This window comes from Tauraco erythrolophus, chromosome 20, assembly GCF_009769465.1.
Source record: "Tauraco erythrolophus isolate bTauEry1 chromosome 20, bTauEry1.pri, whole genome shotgun sequence".
Classification (NCBI taxonomy): domain Eukaryota; kingdom Metazoa; phylum Chordata; class Aves; order Musophagiformes; family Musophagidae; genus Tauraco; species Tauraco erythrolophus.
In genome coordinates this window covers 4487679-4504950 of record NC_141484.1, presented here as the reverse complement: position 1 = coordinate 4504950, position 17272 = coordinate 4487679, and the positions used below count along the sequence as shown (strand labels likewise).

The 17272-nt window shown below is 43.3% G+C and overlaps 1 protein-coding gene across 2 annotated transcripts; it reads right to left on the bottom strand.

Annotated features, from left to right (window-relative positions):
• Positions 1-1424: 1424 nt before the first annotated feature.
• On the bottom strand, positions 1425-17187 carry CRLF3 (cytokine receptor like factor 3). 2 transcript variants are annotated; one of them, XM_086623994.1, is made up of 8 exons: positions 17059-17187; positions 14184-14391; positions 12272-12359; positions 11629-11806; positions 9908-10130; positions 9095-9227; positions 4886-4998; positions 1425-4560 (listed from the first exon to the last, which is right to left on the bottom strand). In XM_086623994.1, exons 1-8 carry the CDS (start codon positions 17179-17181, stop codon positions 4307-4309), a joined length of 1320 nt encoding a protein of 439 aa, XP_086480120.1. In that variant the 5' UTR covers positions 17182-17187; the 3' UTR covers positions 1425-4306. The 2 variants fall into 2 exon arrangements, with proteins under 2 accessions (XP_086480120.1, XP_086480119.1); XM_086623993.1 differs by having other exon boundaries at positions 9851-10130; positions 17059-17181.
• Between the last annotated feature and the right edge of the window lie 85 nt (positions 17188-17272).

The window sequence follows — 17272 nt, the reverse complement described above, 5'->3', positions numbered from 1 at the left end:
CTTGGCTGATGAGTAACTATTGAATAGCAGACACTGAAAACCTTTTTCTGTGTTAAAAATAATTCAGATACTGAAATATAAGATATGACAGCTAGATTCTGTAAACTTGACTTCAGACTGCAGATGTCCAGTATGCTTCTGTCTCTAAAATTGGCAAGGTTCTTCTGATCTAGCCTTCAGGATGTTCGTGGCAGATTTGTATGATGTTTTGTATTTAGTGATCATCTTAACAGGTCTGTGAACTCCAAGTTGGAATCTAACATATGGCTGGAATATTTAATTCCGTGCATTAAATACTATATTCAAAATTTTTAGATGAAGTTAAGTTGTTAACCTTCAATGTATGTTGCTGTGGGTATGTCTCAAATGTAGTCCTTGAATTTTTGAGGGGTGGGGTAAAGATCCACTGCCTGGAACAAAGCAGTTGCAAATAATGTGAACTGTTCTGATTACTTCACTAATCACCAAAACAATGCAAAACCCCCAAATCATACAACCCACCCTAAACCTGCAGTTTGATTTTGAGAATGCAGGAGCCATTCTGTGAGGGCAATTTTGACAATATTGTTCAAAGTTAAGCGTTTCTTAATCTGCAGAACAGTTTGGTGCCATCAACAACCAGTGCTTGAACGAAGGTGTTCCTGTTGGACCAGACCTCGTTATAAACCTGATACTGGGTGTTGTCACAACTGAGAAAACAAGAGCTTTGAAGGAAGCAGGTAAGTGCCTTCCATGGCTGGTACCTGCTCTTCTCGTGTTGCTTGAGACTGAAGATGCAGTCTTTAGGAGATGGGCTCAGCATCTTAACATGAAGTGTATTTAGGAGAAAAAGCTGCCATGTCAGCAAAATGATGTACTGGTTTCACAAGTTATTTTTCCTTTAAAAGTGACCAAAGAAATGGAACAGGCTGCGGGTGAAGCAGAACTAAGAATAAAGCAAAGCTGTGTGTCAGTCCAGCAAGGACGTTATCTGAAGGAGATTAATGACCTCTGCTGTTTGCTCAGTAATAGTGGCCAAAAACTACTATTGTATAAGAGTTGCACCATTTAATGCAACTGTAAGGAGATGGGAACAGCAAAATAGAGACAAATCAGCTGTGATGCAATATTGAGGAAAGCAGTTTACAGATGCTGTAACTAAGTTTTAAAAACAAAGGAAAATTATTTCTACAAGAGATGTCAGTTAAGATCAGAACTTCAGCTGGAAACCAAAGTAAATGCATGAATGAGAAACCTAAAACAAAATTGTTTAGGACTTCTGAGGGACAGAAGATGAAAATTATAAAAAAAAAACAAAGCTGCTCTTAAAAATGGCTGCAGTGCTACAAAATACATTTTTATTTCTTGTGAGAAGAACGCAGTGATGCTCAGCTTTATGCCTTAATAAATAATTTTCTAGACCATGCACAGTTGAGGGATAAAACTTTATTTAAAAAAATTCAAATTTCACTTGACACATAAGTCTTGAGGTAAGTGAATGTACTAGCTTAAGAAAACACTTTCAGGATTGGATTTCGTAAGCAGTTAACACTCTGTTGCTTGCAAGGCTCCAATAACTAGAGGTGAAAAATTGTACAGGAAGTGTCAAGTTTTCTATCCAGCAGAACTCCGCTGTGGAAGAACAGAATTTCAACCTTTTTCATTCAAGCCTCTTCTGATTATTTGCATACTTTGTTACTTGGGTCTCTTGCCCTGAGACTCCACCCCTCCCAGGTTTAAAAGGTGCAGCTCTAAGAGGTGGCTGAACAGTACCTAATTTGCAATTTGGAAAGCTAGGCTTGTGCTAAATAAAAAAAAAAAAACCACAACAAAAAAAAAAACAGAAAACACAACCCAACATTGGCAAGCTGCCCTTGTTCAACATACAGCTAAAGACTGAAGTCAGAAAAAAAATTTTTCTATTGCCATCCTCAGCTTCCAAGGGGAGCAGCAGGGGCCTTCTGCAGCCCTTCCCAGTTATCTTCAGCTGCTTTGTGTGTATGTTCTGAACAAACTGACATGGCATTATCATCTCTGGAAGTACCTGATTTCAAGGCTTATGTTTTATTTTCTAATATGCAAGTAAACATCCTGCAGAATTCATGGTCTGACTCGCCCCTCCAAAAGCAAAAGAAAAGGGACCTGACCTGTGGGTACCTCAGAAGTGTAGATATTCACAATTCTAGTTTCCACATGATAAAAGTACTAAAATACAACTAGTACCTGACACCTGAAGCTTGTAAATAAAATTACCAGCACTACTAAGTAGAGCAAGATTCAAGTTGGCTGCAAGCTGGAGTGCCAGCCTGGCCCTCTCCAAACAGGGCTGATGTTTGATTACTGAACCTTCCTGGCTACAGGAAAAGAACCACATTTTAAAAGTACTGAAAATACTCTCCACAGGATAATTCAAAGGAACACTGAAAGTACAGGATAAGCTACTATTCTCCGACTCCCCAACAGCAAAATAGTTAAGCTTGAAAAACTGAAAATCCTGGAGGCTTTTTGTTGCTAACACTGGATTATCTTACCTGCAGGTGTCCAGTCTTCCTCACTTCATGTTTTACAGAAAATTCTAACTTAACTCTTCCATGTGCAAGTTCTTTGCATCCATCTGAATCTACTCACAATTTTTTTTTCTCCTGTAAATGGTATAAATAACAACTGCCATCCTCATGTAACCCTACTACAGATCCTTAGGGGAAAAATGCAGGCAGGATGATTGTGCTGACAATGTGAGTATGGGGGACATTAGTCCAATGTAAATTAAGCTTTTTATGCTGACATAGAAGGCTAGTGTAGTATGTTGACACTGAAGTACAAAGGGTAGAATGATTGTCTAAGTTTTTATAAAAATATTGCTATTCTAACATGTTAAAATATATTTAATTTTAATTTAACTTGAGGTAAGAAGGTCCCTTTTAAGGCCCTCAATGAGCATTACTTTAAAATATTCTTTAAGTCCCGTGGTATTGCAGTCTTTTGATTCGGAACAGGCTCTCTTTGATAAGCTCATTATAAATCTTAGTTGTTTCTTAAGGGGAATAGTGGTAGCTTTATGTAACTTCTGAATTCTAAGTCAATTAATTTGTAATAATTTCTTCTATCATCCTACTGCATAGAGGAGAGAGCTAAATTACCACCATCTGCTCCATTTTGACTGCCACAGGGTAAATCTGTGCCAGTGGGGTCTGCCTTAAGCCCATAGCCAAAGCTCGTCTCCACTATCTCCCAAGGTGGATCTCCAGCGACAGGCCCAGCTTGCTGGGGCAGCCTGGTCCAGCCCCAGTGCTTGGACCATAATCCTGCACTATTGCACGTGAATGCCAGGTGTTCACAGGTAGCTACCTGGGATTTCCAGGAATCCTGCACATCAGGACAGCACTCCCCTTGCCTCTGTCGGACACCAGGAAGAAGGCTGTCTGTCTTAGAAAGGCTCTGAGGAATCATGGCTGCCATCTGCATGCCATGCCTAAGTACTAAATTGCTAAGGATTGCTCTGGCAGAGGCTAGCTGGTAAATTGTAACTAGGGAGGACGTTCAGAGCAGGTAAAGAACCATCCTACTGTAGGTATTGGTCTAGTTTGAGGCAAGCATCTGCATCAAGCTGGTGTAAGCATCACCATGCAGCTACTCTAGAAAATATATTCCAAGTGACAACATGGAAAACAGTTCAAGAAATATCTGGAAATAAGGCACTTACAGAAGTGAGACATTAACAAGCTGGCTACATGTTTGAACAGACATTATGGCTCAGACATCCTTGCTCTGGAGGAATGAACAGTACCGTGCATGGAAGAAAGGGCTGTTGCATGCAGAACCTGCTCTCCATTCATACTCTTAAGGCAGCATGGTGTACAAGGAAGCACAGCAGGACATCACTGCTCTAAATACTTTTGCTCTTTTATGAGTGGTATAAATAAAACTTTGGTCCATTACCACTCCTCCAGCCCCGTAAGCGTTTACAGGCTTATTTCACAGAACAGCAGCATTAAGCAAAGTTAATCCCACACAATACACGTACCCTGAGACGAGTACAATGAAATACTGACAAAAATCAAGTCTGGAGGAAAAAAGGGAAAGGTCCTATGGACTGCTTAAATTAATTTGTCTATGCAAATGCCTGTTTCTAGCTTTTTCCAGAGTAACAAATTCAATGTTTCACAATTACTTTTTGAAATGAATCCAGTAGGAAGTACGATATAGTGGAGTTCAAGTAGTATAAAGACAAGTTTTTGTTAACAGATTGTTGATGTCAAAACAGCCGGAAACCCAGGTTTTAACATTACACTTTATAGCAAGAACAAAAAAATCCCTTCACTCACTGCTAAAACACCAAAACTTTCCAGCCTGGGTATGAAAACGAACATCCAAAATACAAAGAGACACAGCATTGATCAAGTACCCAGTCAAAGACCACTTCTCTGTTGTTTGAGCTAATGGTTACTCTAAGCTTGAAGTTTCCTCCCTCGTTGCTGGAAGGCCCTAACTGCACAACTTCCATGTCAAATGTCACAGTTGATCCAGAAGTAACAGCAGGCAGTTGGTTTGTCATCTCTTTTCCATTTACAAATACTGCCCCTGAAACAGTCAAGATATCAAATGTTATTTCTCACTTTCTGAACCTACTAACATGCAACACTATTTCTTCCTATTTTTTTGCAGGCAAATAGAAATGGAAAGCAACCCTGCCACGTTCCTTTTTGTCACATCAAACAGGTTGAAATAACTGCTAGCAGAAAAAGGAGACCTGTGATCTCACCAAAGATTTTAACCATACAAAAAGCGTACATAAAAGGTGGATGAAGTTGCTCATATGCAATCCAGGGATACAAAGAACCAGGGGCTATGGGTTTTGGGAAAGAAAAAAGGGATCACATTCTTCAATTCTGTGAATCAGACTCACCGTTTGTGCTAATGCACACAGCTTTGTCCCGCTGCAAAGAATCATAACCGTTCTGCTGCTCCACACACACTCCGAGGCTGTCTCGTCTGTCTGGCTGTCCCACGGTTTCAATTCTAGCAAGCAAAAAGTTAATTCAAACCCTGAAGCTTTACATCAAAACATACAGTGAAATCCAGACAGTAATGCCCTGTCATATCAGACTTTGGTACTGTGCTCCAGGGTTTTCAACAAGTTCATCCAACCTTTTGGGGAAATCCTTGTTGAATGACCAGAAATCCCAGAAGCTTTCCCAACAGCTCCACTGAGCAATGTGTATTAATCTACACAAAACATGAATCTGCCTTCTGCAAACTTTCATCACTATTTAGTAAAATTCTCCACTGTCACAACTTAAGAGTCTTCTGAAATGATTTCCAGTTGTCTGAAACAACCAACGTGTGTAAATCTACAATTATCTATACCAGTTACTCGTCAACCTCATGTATTATGGCAACACAGCTGTAGTTTCAGCAAGTATTTAATTATCATGACTAAAAGAGGTTTATTGAGCCCTGCTATGTTCTGCTGTAAAGGGGCAGGGGCAGAATGTTGATGTGTTTTGGTGGTGGTGGGTTGATGGGTTTGAGGGAGCATGCAGGGTTTCTGTTTGTTTTGGGTTTTTTTAATAAATCAGCTTAGTACAAATGGGTACTAAAAACAATGCCTGAAAGGGCATTTACAAGTCTGGCTTCTGCTCAGCTGCATTTAGGATTTTGGTCTTGGGAAAGAATATCCAAAGAAAAAGCAAACAAGTTGTACAGACGACCCGGGACGTAGTTCCCTTGGGCCCTAGCAGCTGAGCGAGGCTGCGTGGCTTCTACACTGAAGGGCTCTTCTGTATTTGAGTCCTTCCTCTTGTACTGCCATCTCTTAAAGGTGCTAAAACATACTTCAGGGAGAGCCTGAGTGACTCAGGAAACTCAGATGATCTTTTCTGGAAAGTAAACCAGTGGTTATTCTCACTACAGCTTGAGAGAAAGAACAGCACTGACTCGTGGTGATTGCCACCAACAGAAAAACTTCAGCAGAAGCTTTTAAGAACTGGAAATTAAACTGGGCAGTTGATTGGCATACAATGGGTTAACTCTTTCAAGACAAACAGGGAAGATAAAATTGGACCATGTTTTACTTTTGCACTCCATTAGGTTTTCAGTCCCCTGGGAATGTCACGAAGATAGCAAAAGCCTTGTACTGTAAAGCACAGAAAAAAAAAAAAGATTAAAAAAATTTAAATGTCCAAAAAGCTTTTAATTTGGAAGTGATCCACAATGTTTTCCCAAAACAACTTTAAGTGAGATTTCAGATTCATCTTGGTACTCTACATTAGATTTTAAATTCTGCCTGAGTTATTGGTGAAGCTTTATAAACAGCTATTTATCCGTAAACTTTGTGCATCAGGTAACATTAATTCATTCCATAGCTAGTTAAGGGAGCCTTTCTGGAGTTTTGCATTGGAAATACATGTCTGTACCGTAATGCAGAATTATAAACTCATTAAAAGGAATTTTACCATGTCAATCTGTATGCACACTTGCTCATTTATACAGACCCCTTTTGCAGAGCACTCCAGCAGCAGCAGGAAGGAAAACACATCAAACAAGTAACAGGACAGCGAATTCTTGACGGGAAGAGCAATGGCACACTCAGTGCGGGAGCGTTTACATGGGAGTCAGTCTAGGACCAGCTGAAATTGCAAGTTCAGCTCTTTCACCAGCTCCAGGCTGGGGCCACATTTTTCATCGTGCGCTTCTGTATTGCTCGCACCCAGGCTGCCCAGCATTAGGGCTTCCCCCTCTGCACGGCTCCAAGAGAGCAGGCTGGGCCGCACGCCCACGCGAAGCAGCGAAGAGCCAAACCTTCCCTACACCGTAAGGAAGCAGCACAACCTGAGCACCCAAGACAACGGCCAACCTATAATTCTGCAACAGCTTTCCTCCTCTCGCATGAAGAGGACCAGGATCTGGTGCAGATCACCATTCCTTTCCTTACTAGGTTTTGGTTTTTCAGCAATTACTAGCCAGCCCAAGACAAAGAGCCCAAGTACCGCACAGAGCATCACTACACAATCTCCTAATTGTGGAGATTATCTTCACTTTACTAAGCTGATTTTTCCTATCACATTAACAAAATTATTCACCAGCCTCTATGATCCTTGAGACTTAAAATTTTTAAAAACCCACAGAACGCGTGGTAGGAACAACACTCAGTGGGGCACTGTTCGAATCCCTCCTCACCGCTTCCAACGCTGCAGAGCAAAACCTTGCCTCTGTCACTGCAGCATATGGACACTGAACCTGTTCAACCACCACCAGTTTCCATTTGTCTCTGAGCACAGAGAAGTAAATCTGGGGGCGATCACACACACTTCCTTTGCAATAGCTGCCAGTGGAGGTGTGGTGGGTTCCTCACAAAGTCAGCTTGATCTTCACATGGTGTCTGCTGGATGATCCCAAATCAGCAGCCTGGCCAGACTGGGACTCCCCACTGCAAGCAAAAGCTTCAGCGACAGCTGCAGAGCAGGTCACTGCGCAGAAACGTTCCCTTTCCTAAGGGCAGCTCCCTGGAGACTGCAAAGAAACAGGATGAGTCTTGACTTAAAGCAACGATGCTTCCTACAGCTTGTCCACATGCCTCACCTCAGACGTAACTACAGCAGTTTATCTTCAACAAGCAGATAGAAAGCACTGTGTTTATCACAGCTTCACTTTTCACTGATGAGGTATGCCTGTGTTCTGAATGCACGAGAACACAAAGCTGCTTCACAAACATCTGTAACGTGAACCTTGCTTATTTGTTTTGCTCAGCAAGCCCCTTATCCCCTTGTGAATACACTTTTCACATTTCAACAGATGGAGAAAGCCAAGTGCCAAGTACTATATTTCCCTGCTCAGGAAAAATCTCACACACTTTCCAACAAGAAGCTACTCTTGGACCTTGGAAGAGGAACACAACCTATTTCTTCAATCTTAAGATTCGTCTCATTGCAGTTCTTGTGGACATGTGCTTGTTAGTGCTCTGCCATCCTGAAACAATCTCCTCTCAGAGAAGAGTCCACATTACCAAAATGTAAAGCAAAAGATTTTCATGTGTTACCAATAAAAAAAGATAAAAGGCACTGGTCTGAAAGAGAACCAAGGGAAACCTCAAAGTTCTGCCTTTAATTTCACAGGCATTTCTGTGCCAAGATATGTTAAATCTAGCAACAGATTTCAAAAGAAAGCTTTGGATCTTTTTATATCATCTCAGACAGGGCAACTGAATACATCCTCATAATACAACTATCTAAAGTTATGATAATTCATTATCAGGAAGGGAGAAATGAAACACCATGGAGTGAGTTACAAGAACATCACAAACAAACCCCTTAAATTGCCTTTGGGGGTTGCTGACTGTACAGCAAGTAGTTTTATCTAACCAGGGAAAGATGGAATAAAGCTTCAGTCTCTGTGGTCTGTAATTACAACTGACATATCCAGAAGAAGTTCCTCATACCCTGTTAAACAGCATCATCTCAGGGACAGGACTACAGGCAGCAAAGCTGCCAGGCTTTTAATTGTGTTCTGTGTCAAATGAAACGCTTACATTTCACAACATCCCTTCAACTCAAGAATTTCTAATGCCAGTTTCAAGCAGTAGTCTGATCACCACTAATTATCTCAGATGTTAAAGACATCAGTGCCAGACTGTCATCCTTACCTGTCCCAGCAGCACATATAATGTTTTCACACCCAAAGTTATCAAAGCACATGGATAGTCTGGGAAGGAAAAAACCCACTGACCCACGGTTAAAAAGAATCAATGGTGAGCCTCCAATGACTTCTGACCAGCCGGTAACAGCTGCTACAAAACTCGAGGAAGTTCAACATTCCACAGATTCGCTAAGCATAGGCTACATTTTATACCACCTCAGAAACTTGTTCTTGTCTATTTTAGACAGGTGCAGATCCTACAAAAACATCAGGTGTTTTCCTAAAGAGCCAGGAAGTAGAAGTAGAGAGAAGGAAGTTCAGACTTGACACAGACACACGCCCTTGACTGGGGCTCAGCTGATGTAAAACTCAAACATGCTTCATGACTCAGGTTTACACACAGTTCAGATGTAATGGATCAGAGAAGGAAGCTTGGTTCACACGAGATGCACCAGACAACAGCTACCCAGAATGTACTTGCCTGAAAGTTAATGTTTGCCCACAGAAATAAGTAGGAGCTTTGGAGTAGAGCACACCACATGACTGAGAATCGTTTCGAAGTGCTATGTTTCTTCGACTGCTCAAGCTGTAACCCTCCAAACCAGCTGTCCATTCTTCAAAGAAAAAAAAAAAAAAAAAAGCAGCATGAACCTCAACTAGACCAGCTACTGTCTGTGCAAAATAAAGTCAGTTGCAATGTTGCGATGACCACTCAGTTTACCTCATAAGAAGCTTAAGCTATGTTAAGAACAGGGGCTGGTTTTGCCTTCTTCTGATGGAGAGATTTCTTTTTCAAACCATTTGCAGTTAAAAAACATTTCTCAGCTCACAGGGTTCACCAGAATTTCACTCTTTGCTGCGATCCCTGTGAAGCCATACTGTAGGCAAAGGAAAACCTTCATGACCCACTGCCCTTAAAAATTTGCAAGTGAAGAGAAAATTTATTTTTTTCCTCTCTCCAAGATAAGAGCTCGTTATGTGCCTGTAGGTGATCAAACAATGCTTAGGTAGGGGTGAGGGACAGGAAAAAAACTGCCTCACTTCTGGCTCATCGCTGCTTCCCAAGGCTACGCAGTGAGCTGCCTGCTGGAAAGGCTCATTAACTATCACTCACTACAAAGCAAAGAATAAACAGTAGGATGAAAGGATAGTTCATCACACATTACACACGTAGTCACAGCTAAGGACACCCCATCATCATACAAAAGCAGCTCCGTTAAGTCATTCAGCTATAGACCTTCAGCAGCGCTGCACTGATGACACAGCCTTAAGACGAACAGCAAGGAAACGGTACCATGGGGAACCAGCGTGGTATGGCCGATCTGAGGAATGCTCCATGGACTCCATTCTTGTCGTCCATCTCCTCGGGCACAGACTCTGAACTGGTAATCAACGTTAGGATCGATATGCAGCACGATGAACTCTGTCTCCGAGCCGACATATACATCTTCAAAGTGACTGGCAGTGCTCTTACGATATTGCAGTCTGTAATCTTGTGGTATGAAGTCATCATCCACCTAGAGAAACATTTATTACATTAATAAAGGACCCCTCTTTTTGTCCTTTCGCCTCTGAAGCGGCACATACTAGGGTAGTACTGCAGGCTGTTGTCAAAGGCCATTCAGAGTCACAGAGTATTACAGAGCAGAAAGCATGCCTTATAGAAAATAGTATCAGTCTCTGAACCAGCTTATACAAAAAGTAGTATAAGAATGATTTGATCACTGTTTAAAAGTATCTATAGAGGAAAAAACATTTGACAGAAGGCTTTTCAATCCAGCAGAGGCAAAACAAGATCCTTTAGCCAAAACCTGAAGACAAATTTGCAGAAGAAACTCTGTGCTGATTTTTAACACCAAGGGAAATTCACTGTTATCCTTCACAAACTGTTCCAGGGAATGATTTCCAATTCTTTCATATGTCTAGGTCAAAAGAGATTTTTAAGATTTTTTTCCCCCACAAAAGCTCCACTATCCCTCAAGCATGACCAAATTCAGGGAACTCCTCTATAGCACAGAAAATCAGACCACACGTGACAATGGCGCCTACGGTTTTATAATCTGGATCCACACCCTTTACAAGGTAAGGATGGCTGATCAATGGCTGGCTGCTGCTAGAACAATACAAGTTTGTTTAACGCTGCCAAGGAGCGCAGAGCTGTCCAACAACAACAAAACCACATCAGAGCACAGCGGTGATTTACTCAAAAATAGGTTTTGTGTATGGAAGAGAAAGGCTCCTTGACTAGCTAATGCCAATATTAAAATATTTTCTCTTTCTATCCACTGCATCTCCCTAAGAACACAAACATATTCAGTGTAAAAGTGGAACAGAACCGGTTCAGCCTTATCCTGGGTCTGTTTAAGCATCTTCAAAGGGAACAAAAGCACCACCCCAGTATGAAGCTCAGTCTCGCTGAGAGTGTTGAGCTGTTGTTGCCATACAAACGAAGCACTCGGCTCCCCAGCACAGAATCCCCAGCTATGTGCGAACCACTTCTGTCTGAAACACATACATCAGGATTTCTTGGTCATGTTTGTACAACACCATCACAGATACCTTATGCTCCACTATTTATTTGTTTCGTGGGAAGAGTACATAAAGGAGGTGTTTCCTGCTTGTCCAGAACCTGGCACTTGCTTAAGCGTGGGAAGCAGGGGTAGCGGTATTTCCAGCTGCCCCTCCTGACTTTTCCACACACAAGGAAGGAGACTGTGAGGTAAGGGTGTATCAGCGTGTCAGCCCTTTCAGATGGGAGCAGGCAGAGGCCAACAGCAAGAGTCAAACACACAAGTGGCAAACACAAACCCCAGCACCAACCACAACATCACTAGATCACCTTGCCTTTAAATGAGGCCATTATCATAAAAAAAATATCTTCTAAAGTTTCTAATTACACACTGGAGAGGACTATTCATTTGAAGGCTGTTAAGAATCTAGAACGAAAGTGGCTTTTTCAGTTTCTTTCAAGAAAACGAAAGTCCGCATTATTTTCACCCAGGATATTTTACCTACCTTACACCACCGGACTAAAATACCTCCAGGCTTCTCAACGAATTCCTCTAGCTGCACAGGTGGGCGAGATGCCACAGTTCCATGTCTGAATATCTGATTTTTCAATATAGTAAGAAGGCAGTCATCCAACTGGGCAGATAAACAAGGCACGTCAACCAAGGAGGGCACTTCTGGTAAGCTGAGAAAGGAAAGTTTCACGTAATGAAAGGGGCCAACCTCTACAAATTCATATTTTGTCCATACGCTGGAATCTGTGCAGATTTGCAAAAAGGGAACAGCTGCAGAAATTGGCACGTGCATTTCAAACTTAAAAGACTTAGAAAACATTGTGTTTCAGCCCTAACCAGACTGTCTGTTTCTCAGTAAATACTCTGAAATACAGGCTGTTCCACAAGGAGTGGTTTCGTCATTCCTAAATAAACAGCCTATGTTTCTACAGAACATATGGAGGTTGAAAACTACTCCGTTCTGTGACTGCCAGTCCCAATGAAAGTCTGTGAAACAAACAGGACAGTAACGCCTCAAATGAATCTCTCAAGGCAATGGAGCGGAAGGCTTTTGTTTCAAAGGAGAAAAGATTCCCCTGTACGGGAAGAGCACATATGCCGCTGCCTCGGATCACCTCGGTGTGTCAGTATCTTACCTATCTAGCTGAATATGTAAAGCTTTTTTTGTAAAGCTGCAAAGTTTCTCATTCTGTTGTCCCACATCTCCATCGACTGCACTCTCTCCTGGAATCAAATGGTAAAAATATTCCTGATGAGAAAATGTCCAAGAAAGGCATTCTTCGCTTCAAAGAAGAACCAGTTCTGACACGAACAACTAATTAAACATGAAGCATTCTCAGCATTTTTGCTCGACTCTTAGCTAAAAAATACAATTATAGTTAACAATATAAAGCCTATCTAGCAACTTCTGAAGCTCTCAAAGCTTCCTGTAGACACACCCCTAACAGATGTAATAATTTGCCTCAGGTCTCAGACAGGAGCAGAACTGGGGTTGGATGCCAGAAGTCAGGATTATTAATCCCTTCCTCTACCTGCTTTAAAGGAATAAAAAAAGCAAAGCACCTTCACTGAGCAGAAAACGAAAATGCGGCAGCTTAAAAGCAAAAAATAAATTTCAACCATTGTTCTGTTTACCACAACCTAAATGATAACTACTGTCATAACGAAGGAGATAATCCATGCATTAAAGTGTGGAGATAAACAGAAATCTTTTCATAAGCTTTCCATATAAAGTAGCTTCCCACACTTCAGCTTACAGAGACATACGCTCCATTCTCCTATCTGATGACTTTATGGTAATTTTCAACATAAGCAAGCTCAGTCCTTTTCCAAACGGGGGATTACAAATGTTACAAATCCCTGAAGAAAAGCATACGTCATAATTGGCAGCAGGAGATTTAATAACCACGGAGGCTTAACTCCTTTCTGACTCAGCCGCGACGCCTGCTCATTCTGACGACATAACGTAGCAATGCTCCTGCAGGGAATAGTGACCCATGGGATAGGATGCACACAGCTGGTCAGGTTCTCAGGAGATCTGATAGAAACTCATACAAAAACCAGGCAACCTTTTCCACCACCCTGTGACTGAGTAACTTGAGACTTAAAATAAAACCAAGGTGATTCCCGGCTGTCCGAGAGGTTGTGGTGCTGGAAAGCAAGTCCAACAAATTTATTCTTAAATATTGTCACTACTCCTGTGAGCAGGAGGCACAGAGCTACCAAGCCAGCGTGTTCTTTAAGCGCAAAGTTCACGTCTGAGTGGAAGCTGGTAGACTTCCTACCCGTGGGAGGTTGCTCAATGCACTTTAGTTCACAAAACCGAGATCATGTTGAAAGAAAGTTAAAGTTGAGACACGAGAACAATGCAAGGAAACTGCCAACATGCTCATGGCTCAGACAGGCTCCCAGTAGGTTCTCCAGTGTGGGGAAAACAGTCAAGAGTGACATTCCTTTCTGGCTAGGTATTTAGCATCAGTAGGGTACAAACTGGCCCTTACAGTAACATTACACATGTCTATTTTTGTCTGCCTCATCTTCAGACTTTTTGGAGAAATTTTTCCCACACAGTGGCCATTCCATTCCTCATGTTCTCCACTGACAGTGAACATAATTGCACTTAACAGGAAAGATAACCTGTTTACTTCAGCTGCTATTCCATTAAGCCACAAACAACTTCCTCCAACCAACAGAGACATTTTGTCATTACTGTACCCAAGACGTATCTTATTTCAAAGAAGACTGACATAATTCTCTTTCTAGTGTGGAGGGGTGCAGGACACCTCTGCAGTGAGACATTTCCAAAGTACTTCCTGCCCTTAAGGAAAGGCTACACCCTAGGATTGGAGGGAAATACTAAAATATGGATTTGTAAGAGATAGTATTGATCAGCTCTTCACTACATCTCCCAACTTTAACCTTTTCTTAACATTTGGTTTGAGAGAAGTCCAAAATGAGCCAAATATGCTGATTGTAACAGGAACATTCCACACTGAGACACCCGTAGCAGAAGGTAGAACTAAGCCTTAGTATCAGGTCCTGCCTTACCTTCCCGGAGCAGATCATTGGCCGTACTGACTCCGTGTTCTATTAGCTTCTGGCATTCGTCCAAGGGTTTGATGCTCTCTTGTTCTATAGCATCCACTTCCTGCAGTAGTGACGTTAGTCGTTCATCCAACAGCTTCTTTAGGGTCCCTTTCAAATCATTAAAGTGTTGCTCAAGTACATCTCTGGTCAACGTTGCACTTTCTCTGATCTAAATTCAGGTAACAGGAAAGAAGGATTCGGGATAAAGGCAAAAGCCACACACATCTTATTTTTCTGAACCACCTCATCTGCATCTGTTGGAGAAACGCTGCATGTGAAGTCAGCTTTAAAAAAAAGGACCACTGGCAGCTAAACTAGTGCAGTCATTTTTAGGCCATGTACAGCAGGAAAGGAGGCAAAGAAACTAGCCCGAACAATGGGAAGAGCATATTAACTAAGCAAAATACAAACTGGGTTACAGGTGCTTCAATCGAGGAAATTTGCTTGCCAGAAAAGTCCAAATGCTCTGTAGGTCTTCTCCGTGCTGCCCCTCAAAACTGCTGTAATCCTATACAACCACCACTTTGCCATCACACACATAATCCTCATCAGAAAGAAAAAGATATCAGGCTTTTAGAAGACTATCTAGGAGCACTTTTCCAGGCCCTATCACTTCCCTGGCTTTTTAAAATCCTTGTAAAGCTGCTTTCTTTTCAATTTTTTTTCCTTTTTTTCAAATAGCCACCTTTGATTTGTCTGTGCTCCAGGGTTACAGGGCAGGATGAACAGCAAGACTGTTTTGATTCTGGAAGAACTAGACCACAGAAGGTTCTACAAGTGCTTATTAAAATGTTAGCAAGCTTGCTGAATCTGACTTTTAGGGAAGAAAACACATTTGAACACTCCCGAGCTAAAGCTGCAAAAGTCAGAAGCAAACGTCTCCCTACGAACAACTTTTCTAAGTCACACACACAAGGAAATGCTGCAACATGCACCCTGCCTTACACGTAATTTCTAGATCTTTAGAAGCACAGACAACCAACACAGGAAGTTCTCTGGTTAGGTAAAATAAATTTCCTCTTCAAGTGATATTCATGAACGTCTGCAGCTGCCACATAGCTCAGTTTCCCTTCTCTCTTGTTATTTCAATGCTTCAGAAAAAAAGGAAGTATTTAGCTTCATGAGGGGGTGTGGCAGAGGGAGACAGAACAGTCACTTCTCTAAGCCCCTTACCTCCATCACACGCAGACAGCGATGCAAGGAGTCAGCCTCAGAATTACAGAGCCTAGCTATGCAGAAGAGGAAATGCAAGTCCCTGAACATACAGAGCTGCATGAAGCTTGTTGAGAATCGTGTGCCATTGGCCCACAAGAAAAGGATGCAACCTAAGTGATCTAAAACACTTTTCCTATCACATCAGCACACCAGTCCCCAAATAACACCACTTCTGCTACGTGAACCCCAGTCTAAAACATTCAGCACTTCTGGACACAGGGGATTCTTGGACATGTGTTGCACGGCTGATTCTTTGTGGACAAAATAGCTCGTGTCCTGAAGGTGGAAAGAGAGAAAACAGAAACATGCACACAAGCAAAGAAATTCCCCAAGAGGAAAAGGAAAGAAAGGTGAACTAAGCGCTCACAGCCACCGCAGAAAGGCAGACTGGCTCCCTCTCAATGCATTTTAAGTTATCAGGCAACTCTCTGAGATAACAAGGTTTAAAGACAGTCATGAACAATTCATTTTCTTAAGCACCTTGTGGTTTTCAAGATGACTACTTTAATGTACAGCAATTGCCCACATTCGCTCAGTAGCAGGACACTAACCTAGCAGATCTATAGCAGTTTCCATGCTAATGGAGCCTCCTTCAGAAACATCACCAGGTCACCATAGGCACATTTTCTGAGTTTGGTTTAGTTATTTCCTCCTTTCAAAGTTGAATCAAAGATAGCAAGGCATTGGTTCTAGTCTGCAAAAACCAAAATGCTTAGAGGATGTCTTAGCAGAGAAGCCAGTCCTTCACTGGCTCTCCATAATCTCCCCACCCACATTTGCATATCTTATCACGCATCTTTAGCACAGAGTGAGTGGGTTACTAGTCCAAATGAAAACTCTCTTCTGGCTCCAGCGCACAGCGTCAGAAAAACCAGCTAACCTGGATGCGTGACCCACAGAGTACGTGACCCATGGAGTTTGGTGCATGGGGACAGCACAGTTCAGGAGAGCATCCAAACTAGAGCATAAGTCATCTTGGCAGGTATCTTTCGGATGTGAGGGGGAAAAGACAGGCATGACACCCCTATAAAATAAGACTTAGCATCCCAGCTACTTTAGAACACGTAGTTCCTTCAGATATCTTTATTCTTGCCTAGGAAACCTCCTTATCATCCCAGAGTCAGGCTCGGTTCAGTAACAGACTTCTTCGACTCACACCCCTTCCTTCCTGACACTTTTACATCCATCCCCTCCCAAGCCCTCCATCTCCGGCACCTACAGAGGCAACACGCAGGTCTCCCTGCAGCGCGCACAGAATCACCGCAGCCCTCGCCCACCCCAGGCCCTGCGGGGTTCCCTCCACCCTCCCCTTTCCCTCCGCGTCCCCATCCGAGCTCTAACGGGCTCCCCGCGCACCCTGCGGACAGGGAGCTGGAGCACCGGCTCCGGGTGAGGGGCACAGGGCCGAGGGCTGCCGCTGCCCCGGAGGAGGATCACGGGTGACTGCCGCCCCGCTCCCGGAGCCGGGCCGACCCGCCGCCCCGCGCCGCTGGCGAGGGGGGCCCGGCTCAGCGGGTGTCCGCACCGAGACCCCGCGGCACGGGCGGTGCGGGCAAACCGCGGAGCCCCGGGAGGCGGCAGCGATGGGGCAGGCACCTCCCATCCCGCCCTACTTCCCCACCTGCTTTCGCGCCTGCTGCAGCCCCCGCAACCGCTGCTCCAGCTCCCGCCGGTAGCTCCGCGCCGCCTCGATGCTCTCCCGAGCCTCCTGCAAGAGGAGCCGCACCTCGGCCTCGGCCTCCATGGCGACACGCGGGGCGGGGCGGAGCGCGGGCCTCGCCCCCGGAAGGGCCCCGCACCGGGGCTCCGTGCCCCGCGGGGCGTTGCGGGAGGCG

Excerpts from the sequence above, each read along its gene's own strand:
- CRLF3 (XM_086623993.1), bottom strand. The coding sequence starts at position 17,181 with ATGGAGGCCGAGGCCGAGGTGCGGCTCCTCTTGCAGGAGGCTCGGGAG. Across the intron at positions 12,360-14,183 it reads CAATGATCTGCTCCGGGAAG|GAGAGAGTGCAGTCGATGGA; the intron begins GTAAGGCAGGAC and ends ATTTGATTCCAG. Across the intron at positions 10,131-11,628 it reads TTTTAGTCCGGTGGTGTAAG|GTGGATGATGACTTCATACC; the intron begins GTAGGTAAAATA and ends ATGTTTCTCTAG.